The sequence below is a fragment of the Plodia interpunctella genome, chromosome 12 (genome assembly GCF_027563975.2).
Source record: "Plodia interpunctella isolate USDA-ARS_2022_Savannah chromosome 12, ilPloInte3.2, whole genome shotgun sequence".
In the NCBI taxonomy this organism is placed as follows: Eukaryota; Metazoa; Arthropoda; class Insecta; order Lepidoptera; family Pyralidae; genus Plodia; species Plodia interpunctella.
The window spans coordinates 5,017,936-5,043,694 of NC_071305.1; the positions used below are offsets into that span (position 1 = coordinate 5,017,936).

General features: G+C 32.3%; 1 protein-coding gene across 2 annotated transcripts; it reads right to left on the reverse strand.

The window, feature by feature from the left end:
* Positions 1 to 244: 244 nt before the first annotated feature.
* LOC128674306 (fasciclin-2-like) lies at positions 245 to 20,722 on the reverse strand. Of its 2 annotated transcripts, XM_053752794.2 has the most exons (16): positions 20,296 to 20,722; positions 10,984 to 11,128; positions 10,391 to 10,548; positions 9,594 to 9,715; positions 9,159 to 9,299; positions 8,516 to 8,656; positions 7,705 to 7,857; positions 7,175 to 7,317; positions 6,576 to 6,667; positions 5,832 to 5,979; positions 4,185 to 4,413; positions 3,480 to 3,763; positions 3,105 to 3,243; positions 2,440 to 2,602; positions 1,692 to 1,869; positions 245 to 1,349 (listed from the first exon to the last, which is right to left on the reverse strand). In XM_053752794.2, exons 1-16 carry the CDS (start codon positions 20,348 to 20,350, stop codon positions 1,229 to 1,231), a joined length of 2,412 nt encoding a protein of 803 aa, XP_053608769.1. In that variant the 5' UTR covers positions 20,351 to 20,722; the 3' UTR covers positions 245 to 1,228. The 2 variants fall into 2 exon arrangements, with proteins under 2 accessions (XP_053608769.1, XP_053608770.1); XM_053752795.2 differs by lacking the exon at positions 20,296 to 20,722 and having other exon boundaries at positions 10,391 to 10,543; positions 10,984 to 11,121.
* Positions 20,723 to 25,759: the final 5,037 nt, after the last annotated feature.

The window sequence follows — 25,759 nt, forward strand, 5'->3', positions numbered from 1 at the left end:
TATATTCACGACTATGATTATATAGAAATAGCTAGGCAGACCCATATCTGCTAATAGATTAATTAATTTAATATTAACATTCATGATATTCTATGATTTATTTATTTTGTATGAGATTAAAATATGAAAATACAAATTTTATCCAAATAAAATTTTCAGCTTTATTTTAATTCAGTTTATTAATTTAAATTTTATTAATTCAAACTAAACATTTGCTAAATTTGGTTTTGAAATGAAATGACAATTTTTTTCTTACAAATTTATTGACACTATAACACAATAATAATATTATGAGTATCTTTGGTAATAAACTATACAGAATGTCAACAGAAATTATCTTTTTTAAATTTACATAACTGTACAGATAAAATATAGCGTATAAATAATATAGTTTCTAATACAAAATAGTATAATAGTACATTATGGTACAATCGAGCGAAAGTTAGATTTTATGGCTAGGTAAAGCCGTGTGATAATACGGTCATGTATATAATGATTTTTCAATATAAATCATTACAAACTGGCCTCTCTTACCGCGCTATTGATGTCCATGCACAGTAACTTGATGTGCTGCTGACTGTTGATTAATAATTTACATAAATAGTTAAATCTAAAAACAAATTCAAATACTGCATTTTATTTTAATAAAATATATTCTTATAACAAGTAAGTAGGTACATTATCACAAATAGGCAACTATGTATCTATATTTATCAATCTATGGATTTTTCATTCGATGCGATCGATGGGTTATTTAGCTACCTATCCTAAAAATTCTTATCTATAACACTTATTTTGTACTTTGGGAAAAATAACTAGTTTTACCCGCGGCATCACTCACTTAAATTTCTCAAGAAAACGGTATCTTTTCTAGAATGATTTCATTGTTCTACACTTGGCTTTTATTGCGAACTTTCTTAAAGTTTGGTTCAGTAGATAAAGTGAAAAGAGGTAACAAACAAACACACTTATAATAATATATGGTTTTCACAGGTTGAAAAGTAAGGATTATAAGCAATTTCAAAATCTTGTTAATTTTGTAATTCCATACATATATTTATTTAGTTGCCAAAAATATGGACGAAAATGGTATTTGACACAAATAAAACTTTTTTCGCACGTGACATGCCATGACAGGTGAGATGGAATGATGATGTTGTCACATCCACACACTTAAATACAGTTTTTAATGAAATATTTTCGTGTACATTATCTTCCTTTCCCCACTTCACACCGAGGAATGTTTCCCGGTTATAATTCCGGTAGCCTTGTTGTATTCAAACTCTTTATGTTTGTTTGTGTTTTCGATTATTGATGGTTTGTTGTCATTGAGGAGACCCTTTTTGTCCCTGAAAATGATCAATGTATGAATTAACTCGCTTTTTTATGTCCTTTGAATTTCGAAAGAATCTTTCTCGTAAGAACTTAGATATATATTATAAGAAAAAATAATAAAATACTTATTAATTAAAAACAAAAAATAATAATACGTTTTATTATTTACGTGATTATGTAGTAACTTGTTTTTTGACACTGTCACATCTTTGTAACACAAGCTAGTAAGTATACATAGTATATGTTTTTTTTACATTAGAAAAAAAACTCTCATCTACGCGTTTTCCAGGTTATTTTCTCAGCCGTTGAGCACAGGAACCCAAGGTCCGCTAAATCGTAATAATAGCCAATTCTACCTTATGTGTTCAATTTGATTGATCCTCTTTTTGCTAGTCTTGAAGTAGAAGTTGGCGATCATGCCCTGTTTTTTCCACAGACAGAGAAGGAGATCCAGAATAACGAATGCAACAATCACAACTACAATAGCAACGCCGACGATGGCTCCAGCAGACAGTGAAGTTTCCATTGTCAGTGCTGAAAAATACAACGTAAAAATAGGAGAATAGGAATGAGGAATAAGGATCAAAATGGTTTTGAACATAACAATCACAAATTACATAGCACTAGTGACTTGCCCCGGCTTCGTCTTTTCATTAGTGCAATATTATATACATATAAACCTTCCTTTTAAATCACACTGTTATAAAAACCCGCATTAAAATCCTTTGCGCAGTTTTAAAGATCTGTGCATACATAGGGACGAATAGAAGCTACTTTGTTTTAAATAAATTATTATTTACCCTAAAGCATAAAGTTCAGTGTGTTGATATTAAAGGGGTTTATATAGATTAACGTCACAATGTTTGATCTGACCGGTCAATAGACACTTTTTAATACAACACGTACGTAGGTATATTTACAAGAAAAAAAATTATATTATTAATTAATTAAATTATTAATAACCAATTATAATGGCCCAAGGTTAAGGTAAGTTTAGTTGTATTATTTATAAGGCCCAAGGTGAAAGTTTAGTTGTATCATTTATAAAGGTTTTACCCGAGCGAAGCCGGGACGGGCAACTAATAACAAATAATAACAACATACGTCCAACAGCTACAGTGATATGCGCAGCTTCAGAGAGACCCACGGAGTTGTGAGCCCTCACTTCCACACAGTACTCGGTGTTCGGCTCCAAAACATTTGTGTGGAATTCCGTGGTCGATATCATCTTCAGCTCTTTGCACGACCCGTCGTCCGCTGTGCAGTTCTGACGAATTATAAACAAGATTTTTAGGTGGTAAATTCTATTTTTAATTTTTAATTTAAGTAGTTACCTTTATATCGTAGACAGAGAAAGCTATTGATATCGTTGTAATTTTTGTTTTGCTCATGCATGAAAGACAAATGTGTAAGTATTAGAAATATCTACATGACAATCTTTTGTTCCACATCGTGTGCACGGTTTTTCATCTTGCCGATTTGTGTGTTTGTTTGTTCAAAGTTAAGTTTGCGTATTGTATTTTTGTGCAATCAATCTTAAATGAATATGTCTTCTTTTTTAGTCTTTAGTTTATATTAATTACAAAATCGTCTTTTAGAATTGAAAGTTTTGATTGAGCTAAACCTTCAACGTGGATGCAGTAGCTACTAAACAAATTGTATTCTAATATCAAGTCCACAAAAAGAGATTTATCTGGAGTTAAATATGTTATCTATTATCTAGCTTCCTTTAGTATTACATTTATTAATATAAAAAAAGGAAAACTTACACGGCAATAGCGAATCAAGTAATAGTCTATGGTTGCTCCGTTGTCTACGGGTGGGGTCCATTTCAAGACGAGGAGCTCCGTCACATTCGTGTGCACCTCATCCGAGCTGCTGTTCCATTTAGGTGAACTTGGGGGAGATCTGTATTTAAAAATGACATATGTTTATCTTTAATGTTGCGCGTGTTTATCAGTAGTCTTCGTGTGATTTGGTTGACAAATATTTGACCACTATATTTTGCTTTTGGTCAAGTCTTACTTGTTAAGCGAGACTACCAATTTAAAAGAAATTTCAATACTAAAACAACAATTTAAAAACTCTTTGATTGTATCTTTCAATGGCCAGTTTTACATTCAAATAAAAAATTCATAACTTACGGCGCAAGAGTATCAAAGTAATGCATTTCAGTCCACATGCCGGTGCCGACATCATTTATCGCCGCAAACTTTATATTGTATCTTGTGCTAGGAATCAAATTGCTGAGTAAGAGTCCATCAGCTGCTCTATCGACACTCCAGGTTCTATTTGGATGGATATGAGTAATATAATAGTTTGCCTCAGTATCGTATTCCGCAATATATCCGGTCACTTCAGGCCCTTGGTAGCCAGTCGGCAGCGGGATTCGAAAAATAACTTCCGTTGATCGTGCATCAACTGTGAACTGAAACATATTAAGTATTCTATTTTCAGTAAAGTACCTAATGCCATCAAAAACATGCTGTAAAAAACCCAAGTCTCGCAGCTCAGCTTTTCTTAAATTGTGATATCCATGTAATACCAAGTCGATTAATTTATTTAGTCCTTACTTAAGGGAACTTCTGTCTTAAGTTATTACGTAAGTTGTTATCATATAAATATTAAAAATCTTTTAGATTTTAAATAAATAGACCGACTTGCCCTCAGATAAAATTAACGTACGTGACGCAATCAACGCAGAAATTGTATAGAGTTTGACTTACATTTACTCACGTCAATATCTATGTAAAAATATTAGAGCACAATGACACACAAATCGGTGCGTACTGCGACTTAATCTAGGTTATTTTATTTCCGAATAGAATACATGATTTTGTGGTACTTACGTTAGCAATAACGCTTGGAGGGAATCCTTCTTTAAAGTCCATAAATTTGGTGCTTTCCCCATATTCATTACGAGCAGTACATCGGTACAATCCATAAAGATCAGTTGTGTTCGTGATTGTTATGGCTATGTTCTTCTCAGACCCTTGATTTAGGTTTTTCAAGAGAGATTCTATTTCATCATATTTTTCTCCCTTTACACTAAAGTCGTCAATACTTGGATTTTCGTAACTGAAAGTAATATACACCATACAGAATTTATTTAACTAAATATACTCTTATTTATTTTAACCTAAGCTACTATATACAGCTAAAATAAAACTAGTACGGTATTGAAAGTTGATGAATTAAAGTTTTTTTCCATAGTTACTTAGTAAAATTGTATGCAAACATAAAATGTTCAAAGTTATAACTTATCAAACACGATAATATAATGTCTTTCATGAGATTATTTAACTTAAAAGCCAGGCTTTTGTCGGTAGAGTTCCTTCTAATGTTCTTTCCTCATAGCTAATTTTGAGAAACGAAAAATACTAAATATCTAGAATCGATCACTTAAAGTGCCATTGAGAGGACACGACGCCCACTTTTCTTTTCGTATTTACAGTCAGGGCAAACAAATCGGTGAACATTTCTTTTTAATTTCACATTGTTTTCCCAATCCCCATATTCAGTATTAATTTTGATATTTATCAAAAAACATCTGATTTGATTTTTGTAAAAATATCCTCAGGCAGCTGAAAACGTAGCTTTTTGCTTATTGCTTATTATTAAAGAAATATGCTCCCGCAGATCTTGCTGAAAAATGTTACTTTAAAAATAAGCAGCACCTATCTACCTACTAATACCTTTTCCTCTTATATTGTTTCATGTGACAAAGAAAATTCCTTAAATAGAATTAACTGGTAATGAAATTGAACTGCCTATCTATTAGAATAAGAGCCAGCTCTTATCAAGAGAACTGGTTTTGTAAGAGATTATAAATAAATAAGAAATAATAGAACATTTACAGGTCAGTAGACAACTCAAAGGAAAGGTCATTTTGTCTGTAGATATTCAATTTACCAGTAAATACATACAAAGGTAATCTCATATTTATTACAAAATTATTACAAAGGAAAAGACGATTGAGTTTTTTGAGAGATCATCAGATACCTTATTATAATTCAAAAACAATAATTATTTTAATACAGAATTTATGATACGACCTAGGACATCACGATTCTGTAGTCAAAAAGTATTTCTATGAGTAAACTATTTTTTACTTTTAACTTAAGTAATACCTCAAGCCAGGAGATAATAAAGACAATTGAACAAAAGGATCGTAGTCTGATTGGGCCGATCTGAGTAGTTAATAAAATTGATCACATATAGGTACTTGTGTGTGAACACAAGTGTGTGTTCAATCTATTTTTACCCAGTGTAATAGCCAAATAATAGGGTAGATGACAAGGTCAGAGAATTTTAAAGAATATGTATAATCTAGATAAAATAGATTTAAAACCATTGTGATAATTCATAGACTGTAACAATAGACGTGGATCATTGTATTAAGTTTTAGTTTGTTTTATTTTTTTTTCAAAAACAAACATTTGTCACCTACCGATATCTACCTTATTGAAAAATAAAAATGTTTTTTCCTACGATACCTCCAAACAACAGTGGCGTTGGGGTTGCCATCATTTTCGCAATCCAAGTTGATATTCTGTCCCTCCCAGCCCCATATAGTTTCTTTTTCAACTTTAAATATCGGTTTATGCAGCACAGTTACGTATATCATGCTGGTTTCGAAGTCAACTGAAAAAATATATGAAAAAAGTCAATGTAGTATAGTAGAATCAAACTTAAAGCCGATCGTCCTCCGCCAACTAAACATAGTTTAGGCCCGCATAGTTGAGCTATAGATATGCGCGTCCACCGCATACTATACCAGCTGAGCTACGTAAAGCAGCCCAGTTAAGTCGAACTATTTTTGTTGTATAGACCGATCCGTTTGACCATCACTAGCTTAGTTTTAGCTTATTTTTCGGTGGATGTATTACTTATTTCCCAGTTTAGCTAACTTAGTTCGATGAGCTTAGTTCTTAATTAGTTTAGTTGGCGGTGTTCGTTTCGCTTAAACCACATTGCAATCTGTTGCTGAAATTGAAAATGATGCAGATGTACAAAAAAGAGAAATAGAAGAACTTCCTTTTCTATCATATACCTGCATTCCTTTCCGTCTGTATGTGTACTTTAGTACCTACAAAATTTAGAGTTGCTAGGTGCATATAGAATGTACAAGTATTGTATAATAAATTATAATATTTATTACTATATTTTAATCTGAAAAAAAATAATTTGAACGAAATGGAAATAATGGAGAAATAAAACAAATAGAAAATTAGTCTTACCAACATTAGTTGCATTGCAAATATAATATCCTTCGACCGCAGCCGTCACAGGTATGAAGGGCGACGTGATTATGAATTCATCGGTCAATTCTCTGAAATACCAATAATACTAACGTCTTAATACGGCTTTACAATTTATTCTTCACTATCCAATCACACACCAGACAGTTGAGACAATCAACCAATCGCCACCAACCGTGTGTGCTAGCCTAGTGGCTAGCACACACACACACAGTTTGGTGGCGTCAAGCGTTGTCTATAACTATTGGAATCACTAAATGCTGGGCTAGTTGCACTTAGGGGCAAAGATAAGGCCTGTGCATACTCTGGCTGGCTTCGTTGCGCGTGCTATCGCATTACAAAAATACCATAAAATAATCGCGCACTGCAACCCATTATTCTTCACCAGCCTTAACAAGTAATTACGTAGGTACATTGATAAATCAGTATGAAATATTCATCATAGCGGGTGTGTCATTGCTAACAATGGTATCAGATTTTATGCAAGTAGTCTCTTTAGACATATTTTTTTGCAATATTTTTTTTATAACATCCCACCGCAAGTAAACCAAATAGTTAATTAGTATGCAATGACTCACTTTGATCCGTTGATGTCCCTGCCTATATACATAATAGTGATGTCGGGTTTCGGACGGCCTACTGCGTCACATATTATCTGCATCGTGGTCCCTTCTACCACAGTGGTGTCATTAAATTCAATGATTCTTGGTGGCACATATACCTGAAATCATCAAAACGTAGACTAAATTTGATTAACCTCAAGCTTATTTTATATGCTGTCAAATCATTACGACCAGATTTTTTTTTGTTTTTACATAATTACTGGCAACTTCTTAATATTTTTTTAGATCACTATACAGATATAGTGCCATTTTTTATCTGTTTTCACGTTTAACTGAATGCAGGCGTTATTGGTTGACTAAATGGTGGTGAGTATAATTAATAGTATAATACTAATAAGCCTGGAGAATTTATTATGTAGCTTGTTTCTGTGTGATCGACTTTAAAATCTGCATAAAGCTGGCATATTCTTTGTTTTTGCTTCCAAATCAGTATGGAAGATTTAGTTAAATATGTCTTTATTTTACAGTCACATAGAGGTAGGTACCTTGATATCAATTTTGTAAGAATCATTTCCAATGATATTGCTCGCTGTACATTGATACGTTCCGTTATCTTCTGCGGTGATGTTATCAATGATCATTCTGTTGTGTTCATATCTTACATTATCTCCTAATTTGCGCTTTCTATTCGAGGAACTCTGAAAATGCATGATTACTTTGTTAATAATGTCATAATTATTCTTACCAAGACCACATAAAATATGAGAGTTGTAACTTAAACGCATTATTAGCATATAGCATTGTATTGTTATATTCTAAGTTACATGTGAAATTAGAATCTTATCTTACCAAATTCTTTATTCTATGTATTGCCTATCTCCTATCTCTCTTCCATTCATACATGTAATAAAAAGACCCTCTGTCTATATAAAAGCGATAAATTCACAAACACTCGGACGAATTTTTGTACGGCTTTCAACAATAGATAGTGAGGACAGTTTAGGTAAGTTATTATGCTTTTATCTTAGATAAGACGGGACAGGGCGCTAGTAAAGTCATAAGAAGATGACAAATAATTGTAATGGAACATTATCAGTAGTACTATCATTGATCTGCTCAATAGTATTGCTGACACTAAGAAAAAGTTTATAAGTGGAATAAAAACATTTATTTTTATTTGTAGCTAGCTGTAGCCCGCACTCCGCCCGTAGTAGCCCATGTTTGATCTCGCCTCGGGTCATAAAATATATCTACTTCAAATTCCGTCAAAAAAGGGGAACCGGTGGGATCATTACAAACTGAAAACTAGACTTTCACATTTGTAATATTAGTAAGATGAAAGTATGAATTACTTACATTGACTGGCTCTTCAATATGCCAAGAGAATGTAGGCGTAGGAGTTCCTACAGCTTCACACTCCATAGTCAAAGTGTTTCCAACTATTACCGTCGTATCAGGATTTGCATATAAATCCACTATCTTGGGCCTTGATATTACCTGAAAAGTTACCATTACAAATAACCTTCTTAACCACTCTTCATACATGCTCACCTATATGTGCTTCCAATAAGGAGATCCGCAATTTGGTTGTGTTATATTCGTCTAAGTTAGACAATGCCCTACTTTTCCATTGGATGATGACGGCCATGCGAAATGAAGAAGTAATTGCAGGAAAACAGATCCTGGGCTCTGACACTTAACAGCTCAGGAAGCTACCAGGAAAAGCTCAGATGAGAGAAAGAGACGCCAGAATCCTACTTTTCTATTTAGGTACAGTACTTTATGCATTTCATTTGTCACTGTTAATCCATGCTTTTTTTCAATTTAAATCATTACATCTTTTTTTTACTACACATTATCAGTTTTTATGAATTCTGAACGGACACCATCTGAGGTGATATTGTTGGCGAAGACAGAACAACAATGGACTTGTGACAGGATGGAACTACCTATTCTAAATAGAAATTTGACATGAAAGTGAAAGAGAGGTTAATCTTACCTTTACATTAATCGATCTATTAACTTCAGCCCCCGTCTCCATGTCTGACACAAAGCATACGAATGTCCCACGATCTTCTTCAGTCACATTGTTTATTACGAGACCGTTTACTACTTCATTATACTTATATGTTTCTTTATTCTGAAATATTTTGTAAAATATATGAGACAAGTAATAAAAATCTAGCTCTTTATATCCCACTGCTGGGCTAAACCCTACACAAACTTTACTAAATTAGTCCCTAATCGACTAAAGGAAAATAGCCAATTAGGAAACTAAAATCAAGTGTCCTGGAATTTCACAATATATGTACCTACTCGTAAATGCGTTCTGAAAATTTTTGATGGATTTTTTAATTTTTGAAATAGGAATGCGTAACATTCTTATTTCAAAACCAAAAAATAGGAAAAAAGTAATATAAAAGCATTTGCTCACCGTCGGTTTGTCCCACCAGGTGTATCGTTCTCCAAGCCCACCCCAGCCTTCACATTTGATTTCAGAGTTCTCTCCCAGCACAATGTTCTGGTCTTCTGGTGTGTTTATTATTTCTAGAGGATCTGAAATGGAAATATGAATTTAATTAACTCTATAGGCTATCCTACAGTTGCTAGAAGGTTGTAAAGGTAGACTACTAAAAATATGGCGGGAACGTCGACTCAACTGAGATTTGTTAAAATGAATTTTGCCCAACAGTGGAACACAAAATTTCAAACATCAAACCTAACCAATTCTTCTTCTTTTTTCTGTAGCAATAAAAATAATATCATATATTGGAACGTTTTTATGATGATGTTTTTTTACTCTTTCGACGAACGGATGCACAGATTTATAAATTACGAAAGTAAGTACATAGGTTGAACAGGTATATCTTCCTTAATAAATCGGTTCTTTTTATCATCAGTGTCAGAGTGGTGCCAGATAGGGGGTGGACTGCCTCAAAATTAGTTTTCTTATACGTCCATGGTAATAAATGTAACCCACATTTTAAATCTTCCTAACATAGTAGTAAATCTCCTAACATAGTCGAAAAAAAATGTGGACTTTTATAACATTACGTACAGTTTGAAATAAATAATTTCTTACCTCCATTCTTCATGAAAATAGAATGGGACAGAAATCCCGAAGTTACCAACTACACATTTCTTCATCTATATGTTGATGATATTCAGATATTAATGCTCTCTTTCATTGTGACTTATTTATTTAATGCATGAAAAGTTGGAATTACTTACTGTAAACTTTAAGTTCAAGTTGTTCTAGAGTGTTCAACTTTCCTCCACAGTCGCACTGACACTTGTACGTACCAACCATGGTGATACTTAACCTCTTTACGAACAAGCTCAGTCGGTTGTTGCGCTCTTCCGTTTCTATACCTGGACTCGAACCTGGTCTTATGAAAACAAAATCTTCTGTTAGTAGAATTTGGTATAGAAAGAAAATAATTTTATTAGTTTAATTGCGACCAAAAAGGTTCGGGCTAAGTCCTGTTAATGTAATATATGTTATCTATGTGTTCAAAGCGCGTAAATTAAAAAAATACATTCAAAATAAATTAACAAATATACAGTTGACTGCATCTCATAATGCCCTACTTCATTCTTTTTTTATTTATACCGTTGTAATTAAGGAAAATTTGCAATGAATTGTTTATGGTGTTTGTGGTTTATGTGCTGTTGACTGTCTCATCTGTATTAATTTCTACTATCTCCACCCATTGGTACACCTAATTGTTGACCATTGATTGATTGGGTGAAAGATTTACGTCAGATTTTGTCTGTGCAGTATTTATATTTATTTATATATTTTACTTTAATATGTAACTTACCGTATTTTAACGTTGCCAGGGTCTAGCCATTGCGGTGTGGCAGTTTCATTATCATTACTGGCACATAGACATTCCTTATATAACGATTCACCAACTCTTTTGCGTTCCTCTGAATATGTCGTTTTACTTTCATTGCAAGCAAAGCCTGAAACAAGAATGATACGTAATATTAAAACGCAATTAATCTCCAGATAGACTCGAGTTGGGATTATCTACGAATGTCGTGGAACGCGAGTGGTTTCGTTTGTCTGATCTCTCTATCTCTTTTATAGGAGCCTGAGTTCTCGGCTGTGATGTCTTGAAGCCTGGAGTTGGCTAAGCAATCAACATAAATTTGGATGTCAATTCTTGTTGGGAATATACACTTCTGTCCCTTTCAGGAAACACTGACACAAGTTGCATGAAAGCAAAAAAGTTTTTGGCTATCTCTTTTTGTACGTTAATGTTTATTAATTTATTTATATCAGTCATGCCATTAACTCAAATTTTCCAGTGGATACAAGATTAAAAGAAATTTCCAAGGATCTTATTTAAGTTCGGCAAAGTCAGTGAAATGGAAAGACCGTGGAGCGTTCGTAATGTAATATTCAAGTTTAATGTAAGTTTATTTTATCGGTTCCCAAATTTACCGATTCTCGATTGACATGATTAAAACGCGGAGAAATTTTCGGGAAGTTTTTGAACGAAGTCCGAAGGGTATAGGGAAGTTATAATGAGTTTGTCATTGATGAAATTATAAATTTTGTGTTGACTGTGGTATTAGCCTTATTAATGGCTTTTAAAAACAGTATGTAATATGTATGTTAGTTACCGCTTTTGAATTTATATTTCACAAAAATTCAAATATGGTCATCATTTTGGACTTCATTAATCAATATATACCTCGTCAACTAAACAAAAAATAACTTTTATCATTAGTGAAAATAGTAGGTAACCAATTTTTTTACGAGTATACATCAGTCCTTGAGGATACAACAATATTAAATTTAGAATGGTTATCTGTTTATCAAACGTGCGCAATATTCTGCTAAATCTTTCGTAAGATCACATAGGCAATATGAAAGAGCTAGCAATAATACTGGGGAAAGATTTCGATGATATAAATCTGACCAGACAGTTTCTAAACAAAAGAAAGTTGTCATTACCCCTGAACTAAAACAGGGGAACTGGGTAGTGAAGGAGACGTAATGAGATCAAATTGACGAAGTGGTCCAAAATTACCTTTGATGTGTTTAGCTTATGCCCACTGATCACACAGTAAACGTACTGTATTAGGTCAAGCCGGTGCCCAGGGCTATTTACTAGATTCGAGTGACAGAAAATATATTATCGAATTATCTTGTTTTTTGTCGTCGTCGGAAAATGCACTCGGCTCAGACCTCGTTCGTAAGGGTGTCAATGAAACATATATACATGACGTAAAATAGGTCTTGTTATATCTCAAGAAAAATGTTTCTATAACACCTACCTATCTTTGGAATTACATTTTTGTAAACACAGTTTATTTTTCCTAGTAGTTCAACGAGCGAGGTTTTACGAATAAATAAAGATATAGTCCACATGACCAACATAATTCCTAAACCATTTACCTATTGTTTAAGATATTGAATTATAAACAGAAAATAAATAATACATTTCCACAGAAGTGGTATAAATGTGAAGGTATAGATTCTGCTAAAGTGAAGACAACATAGCGTTTCAATAGCTTGTTCTTATTATAAGAACTACTTAGAGCTAACTACTTACGTTATGTCAATATTGCGTTTCAATAAGAGTATTGAAACGAATTGTCAATATTGCATTTCAATACTCTTATTGAAACGCAATATTGACATAACGTAATTAAAATTGACGCCCAGCGTTTATTAGCAAGCTCACAATAGCCCGTCAATAGGAAGACCTAGTAATGTGTGGTCTAATTAATTGCATACGTACACTATCAGGATTCCCTGTGATGCCTTGATTCTACGACAATTTTGTCTTTTATAGAAGCAATGTATGTACGATTGACAAGAAAGATTGGACATTTTCAAAAAAAATACTTTTATTATTAGGTCCTTTTGAAATGGCCTTTGCTCTGAGAAAGATAGATGATGTGGCAGTCAATACCAATGACTGGAAAAATAATCATGAAGTTTTTGTTCTAATTATCATGCATATACATATAACAACATGTGAAATTTTTTATATATGTAAAAATAATAAGTAATCAAAATATCTAGGCCTAAACGTATTTTTATTTATTTTTATATTTTCAATTATGACTTGGAGAAAATTTTACAATTTTTATTTTATTTAAATAAAAATTCAGTAAAAAGAATTACTTTTGTACTAGAATAAAATCATAACCTAATCTCAGCCGCAGCCACAGGGATGCCATCAAAGTTCTATGGATGTATGTTTTTGTATAGTCACCCAATTCTGTATATTCAACTGAAAGATATTTGTAGCGGATATTTATAAATAATCATCTTCAAAGAAATTTCATTGTTAATATAAACACGTCAGATTTTTCCTTCGCGATAGTTAGAGTTGAAACTTCAAAAGGTAGAAATGAAAACAATTTCCAAAATCACTTTTCTTTATTTGTAAATATAATGTTCACTTTTTTATAATTACTCATTTCTCAAGAAAGACATTGCTCTTGAAAACATTGACGTAAACAACTGCATTTAATGCGCAAAGTCTGTGATTTTTTTAAATATAAATTATGTCTAAAGTCAAACAATCCTCTTCCATACTACTACAGCCAACCACACATGAAGCTCTTCAAATTCGTCGCTATTACCATCGCATAGAGATTTATGCACACCTCGACGTTCGGTTGACTGTACTCTCAAACGAAACATCATACTCTTTTTATTACACTCGTAAAATATTGACCACCATCTTGCGAGTTTAATGTGTGGAGTAATTGAAGATTAATAAACATACTGTATAAGCGTGATTCATCTTTAGACGTAAAAAAAGCTTTGAACTAAAAAGTCCAATTGGATATCTAGACGGAATTTTGTATGAACTGTTGTAAATTTTTAAATAATATTAAACTGTAAGTTATCAAGCTATGATTAGTACGTAGGAGATATTAAAGAAAAAAAATATAGGGGTACTACTTTATGGGACTAATCAATGTCAAATTTTTATCTGTCTGTACCTATGTTTGTTCGCGCATCTCGCAAAAACTACCTTAGCTAATTAAGTTAGATCCCAAGACATCTATAAGAATAAGTTATGAGCGTACTTACAAAATAAACGCAGGTGAAGCTGCGGGCTAAAGGTAATTTTTATATAACAGTGCATTGTTAGACACTGATGGTGTATGTAACAAAACTACTTTTTGTTAGGTATAATTGATAAAAAGTTGAAACTTGTCCTTCAGCTGGTTAAACAATTTTTTTCACAATATTCGTACAACAAATAATGGACTAAAATTACAAAAGCATCATGTAAAAATATTATATAATAGAATTAACGATGTTGTCGCATCGCAGTTCCGTGTTGTATTGTCTAAAACCAGATTATAATAATATAAGTACATCATTATGTAGAAGTGCGACCGATTCAATAGAACACAAAATATATTGGCAACGATCTAATACCTAGGTATAACAGATCATCTAATGAACTGAACTTTGATTTAATAAACATACTTTTTATATATGTGTACGGTACATATAGGGACTGTTATTGGTTGGCTCTATAAGTTTTACGTTACTTTAGATGTCCACAGTACATAAATCTATTCAATTTCAGTTCGAATTCGCCGTCATTACAACTGCATAGAGATTAATGCAGGTTTTGACATGTAGTTGTCTGTACATAATAGTTTATGATGATTGCATCAATTGAACTCGTGCGGACTGTACGCACTCTTATTGTAGTGTCCTGATGTCAGATGACACAAAGAGATGACATACAAGATTGCTGATATCACTTCTATTCTTAACAAAGTGACGACTTTACTCCTTTGTCTATTTTTGTGCGCTATTAATAAATAACAATAGTATAAAGTAAAAATCAACGTACTTTATTTCTTGGATGGTAAAACGTTAGTTCCCAGATTGTAAGTAGATTTTATTTTTTACCAAATGTTGGTCCATTTATAGAAGACTTCATGACCACGTGAATCTTCTTGTGTAGACGTTATAGGAGTATGGTATCCATTGACTGCCATGTTTTTTATGAATATTTTTAAAAGAAGGCATTAGCATATCACAGCTCAAGCACTGCCGTTTGGCAGCGGAAATAGGTGAGAGTGAGGTACCTATACATACAGACGACCTATGTACCAGTACCTCTGGTTGAATACACTGAAGACATATATCCTTTTTGTATTTATTTTTTATTTATCGTTATGTATTTCGCATATTAGGTAATATTTCTATATCACAGGCTTGGGTAATTTATAGAAGTGCGAGGTCGAAATGATTAAGAATTATTTGTATGTCTGACTCTATTTGCATGTATGTCAACATACATGTAAGCATTCAAACAGTATTGTAGAGAAAGAGTAATTCTGCTATTATATTTGATGAAATCAACCTTGAATGTTCATTTATCGAGCGATATTCTCAGAGAAATGATAGTCAAGATAGTAAGACGTATACAGCGAGGCGAGGCACATGGATACATACCTATAGGTATAGTTATGCTACGGGTGAAATGACGAATTACGATCGAGACTTATAGGTAGGTACTCTACTTTTCACTTCGATTGCGAGGAAACACAACAATAATATTGCAAATGCAACAATAATATCGGATATAAATGTTCATGTTACCTTTGTACTTGCTTTTTGCAATGGCCGAATATTTATGTTGTGTAAAATAAATTTTATTTTGTGCGAAAAGCTTAAAATATTATGATATGTTTTTGCTATTTTTATACAAATAGCTACTTTTTTAAAATTATTTACTTGCTATTGAATAGCATAATAAACCAAGCTCTCGTATAGTAAATCGTAGGGAAACACCCCTTGAATTATCGGTTCGTTAGTGGAAAGCATTGGTAGGCCTCGATTTAATGTTATTTCTCCCAAGTGGAGGAATTAGCACATGGAAAACATCAGGGGTGGACTGGCAATCTCCTATTTATAGCTGCGGAAACCTATTATTGTATTGATTTATTTCCAAGTGATGTGAGTGAAGAGGCTTGTTTTTTGGATATATGTGTATGTGTACGTTACTTATTTTGTACTGTTTTATGTATGTTCAAATAAGTTATATTATTTTAGATATATAAGCGCGTTTCCACAAACAAAAGGACAATATTTTTATATTAAAGTCTTTACCGAACTGATCGGCTTGGGGTTCAATGTAAAAATAGAAACTGCTTATAAAAATGAAAGGACAATTGCTTGTAATCCTGTATTCGCCTTATTTAATAAGAAAAATATTCTCTGATTACATTTGAAATAGCTAATATTTTTTAACACTCTCTCCTTTCAGTGCTTTTTCTTGAAAGAATGAGACAAAACAATTAATAACTATTCCTAAGACTAATTAGAGAAATAAAACAATTAAAATTTAATGATTTCAGATCATAAAATGGTGGTAATGGTCAAAAAGTACTTTGTTATAATATGGATAGGAAATAAAGGAACAAGAATCCTCGAAACATAACACTCAGTTTTTGGACAGTCTCGTAAAATATAGTAATGCGATGCCAGACATATAATTTTCAATAACCGCAGTTAGTCTTATATGAATCTTATTCTGAGGAATAACCTCGACCTGATACGGTGGAGGTCAGACAATTGTGTTATTATAAAATATTTAGTGTCCAAGATTTATTACAGACTTAATCGCAAAATCATTTATGACGAGTGCATATGTTGTTACGTTATGTCTCTATTTTTATTTATTTGTGAATTGTGTGTGTTAATGACAGCACAAAACTTTAATTTATAAATTCCATGTACGGACTTCTAATAATATATAATAAACAAATTTACCCATTACTTGGTTACTATTTCACAAGACCTACTGAATTACAGATGAAAATTACACGGATATATAGTAACTTAGTAATAACGCACAGGGTAAACCTATACCTATAAAGTTCCGTAGGTATCCAAAGGGTCGAAACCTTATTACCAAAACTCCGCCATATGTCCGTCTGTCTGTCTGTCACCAGTCTATATCTCATTAACCGTGATAGTACCAATACTGGGGTATTATGTAATCTGTAGTACCAATGACAGCTGAAAATTTCACAGATAATGTTGTGTGAAAGATCTGTTGCCGCTATAATGGTACGGAACCTTCCGACTAGTTATATTTACTTCATGGTTCTACTCCAAAGCTATTTAAACATTTTTTTAAACAAATTCCATTGTACTTTCAATAAGTCATTTAATAGAACAATATCCTGCCTTGTGTCACTCGCCAGACGGAACCTCATTATTCAATTACATTTTATAACTCCTTAACTTGAAGAACAAAACGGACAAGTGAGGCGAGGTACAGTAGGCGTCTGATCAAATGAATACAATTTACATTGTTTTTGTTTCTCTCAATAAATATAAACTTTTGTTATTATTCTAGAGTACATTTTAGCCATGTACCAAATTTTATAGAAATCGGTCCTATATTTTTTTTATAATTGGGTATCAAATATCCACTCACATCTAGACTTCCACGAATTGACACATAATTCATATGGAAACCACACATTTTTAAACGTCATCGATGCGCAAGTTAAAGTTAACGTCAAAGTAGACTGGTGCAACCCACCCTAAACAGAAAATATTTATACTATAAACTACTTTCATTTTACCTAATAGAAGCACTGTTTAAATTCTACATACGTAATGATTCAATTGTAATGACTGATTTCTCATTGTATCTCATTATCGACTAACCAATGCAGTAGGACCACCAACGCAGAGCATAAATCAATTTAACACTGCATTCCCAGTTAGTACACACGTTAGTGAAAATGTAGTCGACTAAAGACACGGTCGTGAATTAACGCTTTAGTATTTCCGGCTGTGAATTTGAGATATTGTAACTAAATATAGAGGACATTTTGAAAATGTATACCTAAGTTACTGTTACGGCTAAACTTCGAAATGTGAAAAAAAAAACTAGATCTAGGTGCAGCCGGCCAGAGTTGGTTATATATAGGTGTAGCCTGCTTTCCTAGCAATCGTGAGAGATAATGGCTAAACCTATATCTAGCCGAAGGGTCTAGCTCACGATAAGTAGGCTTCACCTAGGTTTAACCAACGAGACTTGCTGTACTTAGGTCTAGTTGACTAAACCTTTGTAATATATTTAATAAAAAGGTAGTTTCAAAATTCGGGTCCAATTGAAATTTGACATTCATTCAGATTTGAATAATATTTTTACTAAGTCTAAGGCAGATTATCCAGATGTTTAACATCACACATCACCCAGGAATAGTGATTCACACTTGAATTTTATTACTACTTTAATACGATACAGAACTCAAACGTCATCATAAACCAAAATTAAGACATTTTCTAACCACGTGCGGTTCCCGAATATACACATTAGCTGAAATATTTCCTTTCCATATGGCCTAATTCGAGCCGCCATGACACAAATATGGCGGTATAAATTTAGGAATATCGTTTAACGAGCTTAACTAGTGAGTGTCCGCTTTAAATTGTTGTTTGATGCCTGTCTCATGTTCATTATTAATTGTTGTGGTATGTTTAGTCTCGGGGATAGATATCACGATATTATGTTATTCATGATATTATGTTATAAATATCGTTGATGTTAAAATGGATAAACAAATCTAAATCATCCTATTTGTAACCATTAAAGATTATTTTTCTCATTGATAATTCGAATGTGTGGCCGATTCCGGATTTATGATTTTATTTGAATTAAAAATATTATTTGATATTCCTTTAAATTCCCTTGCTAATGCACAATAGACAATATCCATAATGATAGGCATTGATGTGTTGTGTATTATAATTCAATTGACGACAAATCACTCATATTATTTCTGTTTATAACTGAAAACAAGTCTATAAAACTATATACAAATACCTACCAACATTTTATTTTTTACTTTACTTCAATACATCAAATATTTTTTACAAACATGATTATCATGAAAGTCAAGGAAAACTGTTATCAATTTTAACATCACTTTACCTTTTCATTTACTGTTATTTTGTTACTTTTTTAATGTCAATAATGTAGTAGGATTTTTTGTTATTTTCACCGGATTTTAGTTAATAATGAAAGACACTATCTCCGAGACAACGTATAACATAATAGTGGCAGCGTAGCTACGTAATCGTCGATTATGATGGAACATGTCCAATTGTCCATTAAAATGCCATTAAACAATTGAATCTCGGATAAGAACTACAAAATGAATGCAGTGAAAATAATTCCGATTCTGTGATCTTATGATAAGTATTTTAAATAAGATTAGGTAATGATTAAAATAAGTAGGATTTTACCTGACCATAATTTTACTATATGTTTATTTTTTACTTTTAACAATTCACTTGTTCATGATGATGACTTAAAGTATTAAAGTACAGGAACGTTATTAAAATGCAAAACTTTTAAATTATAAATATTGGCCTAGGTAGCCGCTTATACGCATACAAAAAAGTTAAAGTATACTATGTTATGTCTCATTCTGACAAATATCGTAAAGTGCCAGGGTCCACAAATTAATGCAAATATAGACATTAAAACTATGAATAAAGCAATGTGTTGATTGCTATTGGTTGCAGGTGTATTAATGAGATGTTTTTTCAGCTGTAAATGTCTATCTGTAACTAACCGACGATATTGTGATCCATGATAGTTAAATTTAAACATTGTTTGTAGACTCATTTCAATTCCATCGTTTGTATTCCATTCTTAATTTCATATATTTGCTTTATTTTATTTCTCTTCTAGCTCGGGACCACGATGCCATAAATGCACAAAATGATTAAGATTAAAACATAATCAAATTAATGAATAATAAAAAATATATTTACCGAAATATGTTAAAACCAAAACTAATTACAGAACGGCAATATTAAGAGGAAAATTCCAGAATGTGGCAATAAAATTCATGACCCGGTCAAAAATAGCGCGACAAAACTCAGCTGCAACCGCTTATAATCGCATCAGTTAACACATTCGACATTATGCTTCAGTGAATAAATATACTTTGACAAACATTTTTGTAAAATGAAATGGTAACTTTGCACCTAATGATAGTGCTGGTACCTACTTATTTGGGTTTTTTCTTTCAAATATTTATTCGCAGAAACGAATAAAAAAATAATAGAAAAAAGAATGAAAGAAAAACACAGATCTCACCTGTAGATAATAAACAAAAAACAATCAGAACTGTAAACAAATTCCTCTTCAGCATTCTTGTATATTGTAAAGAGAACACTAAAATAAAACTCAAACTTGGAACAGATTACAAAACATTCAATGACATTCTAGTTTCGCGCCATTTAAATTCAAATAAGTTCAGATTATGGAGGTTACACGCGGTACGATATAATCGATTTGTTCTGTTTAGCCGCTAAACACAACGCAACTGACGTTTGATTCCTGTGCCTCTTGCTGACACTGTGTTTGAAAACGGAACGCATATAGCGTCGTGTAAACATCACTCTTATTTTTAGATCCATCTCCATATAAGATAGAATGTCATTATTTTTAATGAGGAGATTTATAACAAAAAGTCTGACCAGTAAGCAGTTTTTTTAGAGTTTAAGATAATTATGTATTGCTCAAACGGGCAGCTGAGTAAATACAGTTTCGATGATAACATATTTTTACGTAGGTACCTACTATAAAGCTAAAAAGCATTGTTAGTTATTGTGTACAAATGAATACTTATTTTTATATTTGAGTTTACATATCAATGGAGGCAGTATCCTGTAGAAAATATAATATACAGTTAAAAAAAAAAAACAAAAAGAAAATTGAGCTATGAATTTCAAAACAAAATAAAAAATAATGGGAGCCGGATTACTTTTTCCGCAATATAGCGACGTTGCATAATTTTCCCCTTATCTATCTACTTAATCGTTACTCTTTCTCTAATGCGATGATATTTCATTTTTTTCTTTTGGTTAGCAACCACCCTTGTTGAAATCTTAAAGGGATCCTATTAGAGGGTATCCACCAAGCAATGTGTTTTGTCTCCCCACTTAAATAAATCGCATCTTGTTACTGAAAAGAACAGCATTAAAGGGGTAATATTTTGTAAAATAAAAGGGTATTATGATGGAACCGTTGCTTAATCATCTGTTTTAAACTCGAAATGAATTGATTTTATTGAAACAACACTTTAACTATATACTACATTCACTTTTTAAGCCGTTTAAGCGTGAAGAAGTAACAATCATCACACTCACTGTCGCCTTTATAATATTAGTCTACTTCGAAATAATTATTAAATTATTTTAATTATTAAATTTCGCTACCAAATGTTTTTGATATTTTAATAACAACATTTTAATTATATAAGCTTGAAAAAACAATTACCACCATTACCAATTATTATTTGGCTTCATTGAGATTAGTACCATCGACAGTTTTATGATGGAAATTTTTTTTTTTTTTCGATGACTAGTTCTATTTTTAAAACGAATGGAACTATGTCAGGTCGTCTAGGATAGAAACATACATTGAGCCTGTTTCCGCATCATGCGATGTACAAATAAAAAAAAACGTTAATGGCGGTTGGCGGTACATGCACGCCAACAAAACACTCTTTGATGTTCCTAAGCAAGAGGAAAATAATCATCTTATGTCCTAAAATAACATACCCAACGAAAGGTAAAAGCGGATAATTTTCCGATGGCACAAACCTTTTTGGGAGAGAAACAATTTTCCCTTTCAGGGCACCATTTTAGGTACCTCCACCCTAATTGAGGGTAAACGCTCTAAGCTATGGCCAAACATTCGGGTCCCCTTTTAGTTAGTGTTGCCATAACTATCATTATGATCACTAGATTTATTATATTGTGGAGAGTCAATCCACTTACCAACAACAAACCTATAGACACACAGACAAAATTTTTAAAAAAATGTTTTCTATACTATTAGTCCCATAAAGATATATTGTACTTATTTTTCTTACAATGAAATTTATAGTGGAAGAAGAACATAACAATTTGATAAATAAATGATTTCTTTAAAAACCGACTCAGTTTCATCGTCCCAATCTGCTCGTAATATTTGTAGTGCAGTGTAAAAAAATTACCCTATATAACGTAAAGTCGTTAAATTTTAAGATTCAATTAAGCCTTGTTGCCTTATAAACAGCTTTTGTACCCGCTTTTAAACGACAGTCCGCACCGTTTAGCAAACTAATATAAATTTGAACATCTGTGCTCACTTGTAACACGCATTGGGCTACTGTGATAACTTTACTCAAAATTAGATACTGACGCGAGAACAAGATTTAGCTTGTTTTGTGTGTATGAGTTTCATCAGTCAACTTTAAAAAAATAGCATATTTACATGTTTGCATCTGCATGTGCATGTTTGCAATTTTGACGTTTTAACATGCACATGCAAACAACACCTGAAAACTTCAGTAGAGATAAAAAATCAAATTGTAGAAAAAATAAAAATTATCAGTATTAGCTATTTAGGAGATTTAGATTTCTAGGTTTGTTCAATAAAAACGATTAATTTGACAAGTGTAGGTATAAGCTTTCAAAAACATGAAACTTAATAATGGAAAACGTGTGAATTTTGGTTGGAAATCTCGATATATTTATTGCCTTGGGCAGGGATAACGTGTTAAATTTTCACTTTGCCCATATTTTGGGTGTAGCCGTAATAATTCTTTTTACACGATTTACCAAAAAAAATGAGTTTTATAACTTAGCAAATGATTTTATATAACCGATGTCCGAACCGACGGATAATTGTTCAAATTCCAATTCAAATAATTTAATCAGAAATTAGACCTTCACAGGCACTTTTTCTCGTCAATTTTTATATTTATAGTTATTTCTCACAAGCTACAAACTACTGGCTACTATTGTAAAATATTTTATCGTTTTTATATATTTATTTGGCAAGCAGACAGTTGTTAGTATAATAGTGCGAGTAAGAATCGCGCACTAAGTGTTCCATAAAAAAAGCTTTTTTTATTTACACTTTTCAGATTTATTCCAATACATGTAAAGACCTTTCTTATTGCTAAATTTAATGATTTTAGGTCAACGGTAACTACTTTTTATTGATTTTGATACCCTTGTAAAATATTGGCCATAAATAGTCATATCTTTTGGTTAACTTTAAATTGATATCCGAATATTTGAAATAATACAACATGGAAACTTGACGCGTTCCTAAAAAAAATTAATAAACAAACAAAATTGGAACATAGAATCGCAATTAAATGCAAAAACTGCATTGTGTCGCAGAGTATGATTGATCGACTTGCTACAGTTTGCCCCATTTGCCTCGATCAGACAGAATGGTACACAAAATGCCTCTTACATTAAAAGCGCGATATCTGACGAATGACTAAGTGACTGTGATTATACGCAATGAGTTAATGAACCTTAAAGTAAAGTTATAGAGTTCATATTGCAATGTATTACTCACTTTATTATATTGTCATACGGGATAAGGTCCAGAGGGAATCGGTGCCATGAGATTTATTCAATAACGATTTCGTTGGGCTCGAAGCATGTTAAAACTATATTGTTCGTGAAATTGATACAAACACTAAAAGCTTTGCTGCTCGTGATTTTGTTCATGTAAATAAAACTTTGTTTAAGCGCATTATGCGATTCTCAAGCGATAGTATCAGGACAACATAGTTTCTTATTTATAATATTACTTTCTTTTTCTAGTATAGTATTACTTACTTCTTATTAGTATGGGATTAACCTAACATTTTACATATGCACAAAAAATAACATTCCTTTTCTAACATCAAACTTAATTTACCTCCTAAATATCGCCGACTATCACATTTAGCAACTTTTTCTCTTAGCCAAAGTTGCCCTCCCGTACAAATAGTTGGTACGTGTAAACTTGCGGTGATATTTACAAGTGAGCAGACCGATAAGTTCCAATATTGCCGCATCTCCCCTGCAGTACGGGCACGGGGGAGAAGCGGCACAGATGGTCTGCTGTTATTACCACCTCGCGGGAAGTTTTAGAGTAACGTAAAGATGTGATCAATATCATTGGTTGTATCCACACATGCCGCAGTGATGGTTATTGTTCTTAATGCTGTCACTTCTCATGGATTTCGGAGTTTGTGTATTTCCAAGCAAAGTAGTTTTAATGTGAGTTCTGTAATGATGTCTAATAAAAACAATCAATGTGCGTCTATTCGTTAGATTTAAACAAACAATGAATAGCCATGTGAGGTGCTTCCGCGTTCTTTTAATTGATTTCTTAGTTACAATTTCGTTGCCTTTTTTATAGCCATGGTGTAAGATTTTTATTTTATAGAATATTCTACGTTTTATAATATTTCTAATGAAGGACAACATCAAGTATGTGGCTTTTACAAACGTAAATGAAATTATTAATTTCAAAAAAAGAATAAAAAATAAATAAATAAATTGATATTCGAGTATATTGATTATTTCATGAACTTATAGGTACTGTAGTGCATATTGAATAGACGGGCGCTCACATCTTCAATCTGTATTAATTTTTTTTTATTATGTATAAAACATAGTTTACCTCTAAATAATATGAAACTTACGAATAGGAAACTAAGTACAAACGTACCACTTATTTCTGTAGAAATTGTGTTAAAATGTTAGAAACAATTTTCATATAAGTACAATATAGTCTCAGCACACCTAGATTCATTACAAATTTGACACTTGGTGTACTGTCGACTGTACTTGGAGATTCCAAACCAGCGGATACATTGTTTGAAATATTCATATTTTTAAACTTTACTATTTTTAAACTTTCGATAGAATAGTTCGGACTCCTGTTTTCTGCTTTGTTACGAACTGTACTTTAATTTTGTTCAGTTTTATTGATTTTGTGTTGAAATATATATTTTTTGAATTGTTTTTGAGGGTCTTTATACAACTCATCTGTTTGTTCATTTTAAAAAACATGAAATAAACCAAATTTCTTATGCTTGCACTTGATGCCCTTATGCGTATGCATTAATCTTTAAACTTTTTTTATTAAAACTATATTGTACAAAATACAAACGATGTAAATCACAATGGTATTATTAATGGCGTCTAATCTAAGATTTTGGTTGCTGGAGAGATATGTTCTAAGATTGTATAACTTATAGAAATAAATTCCCACATATAAAAATTCATAACAATCTACCCAAGTCAAACAAATTCACAAAACTTATCCGTACTATCCAACAGGATGATGCATCGGAACTCATACCAGATATATGCTTAAAATGGCACAACTTTCGTAAGAATCTACTTGCTACGTATCGTCCGTAGCCGCTGCACCCGCTACGTAGCCAGATGCGGCTAAAGTTCCGCGATTTGTGCACGCAGACTGAATATCAGATCAAAATATTGTTTTACAATGGTTTCTTTTTAGCTTCAAGATCCATAAAAATGTATGGATTCTAATGCAGGCTAGGGATTTTTATCAATATAGGCTATAACAATAGTCATAGTAATGAATCGGATTGAGGTGATTTTTTTACTGCCTCGAGTGGTCCCACTCATGCAATAGTTAGTAGATGCTTATATGATTTATCTTCAACATCTTATCATTTTTAATTAAATTCCCCGGCTCACGTAATTGACAAATTTTGATCGCGGCTGACCTCATTAATTTTGTTGTG

Excerpts from the sequence above, each read along its gene's own strand:
- LOC128674306 (XM_053752794.2), bottom strand. The coding sequence starts at position 20,350 with ATGCTGAAGAGGAATTTGTTTACAGTTCTGATTGTTTTTTGTTTATTA. Across the intron at positions 7,858-8,515 it reads ATATTGAAGAGCCAGTCAAT|AGTTCCTCGAATAGAAAGCG; the intron begins GTAAGTAATTCA and ends ATGCATTTTCAG. Across the intron at positions 5,980-6,575 it reads TTGCAATGCAACTAATGTTG|TTGACTTCGAAACCAGCATG; the intron begins GTAAGACTAATT and ends ATATTTTTTCAG.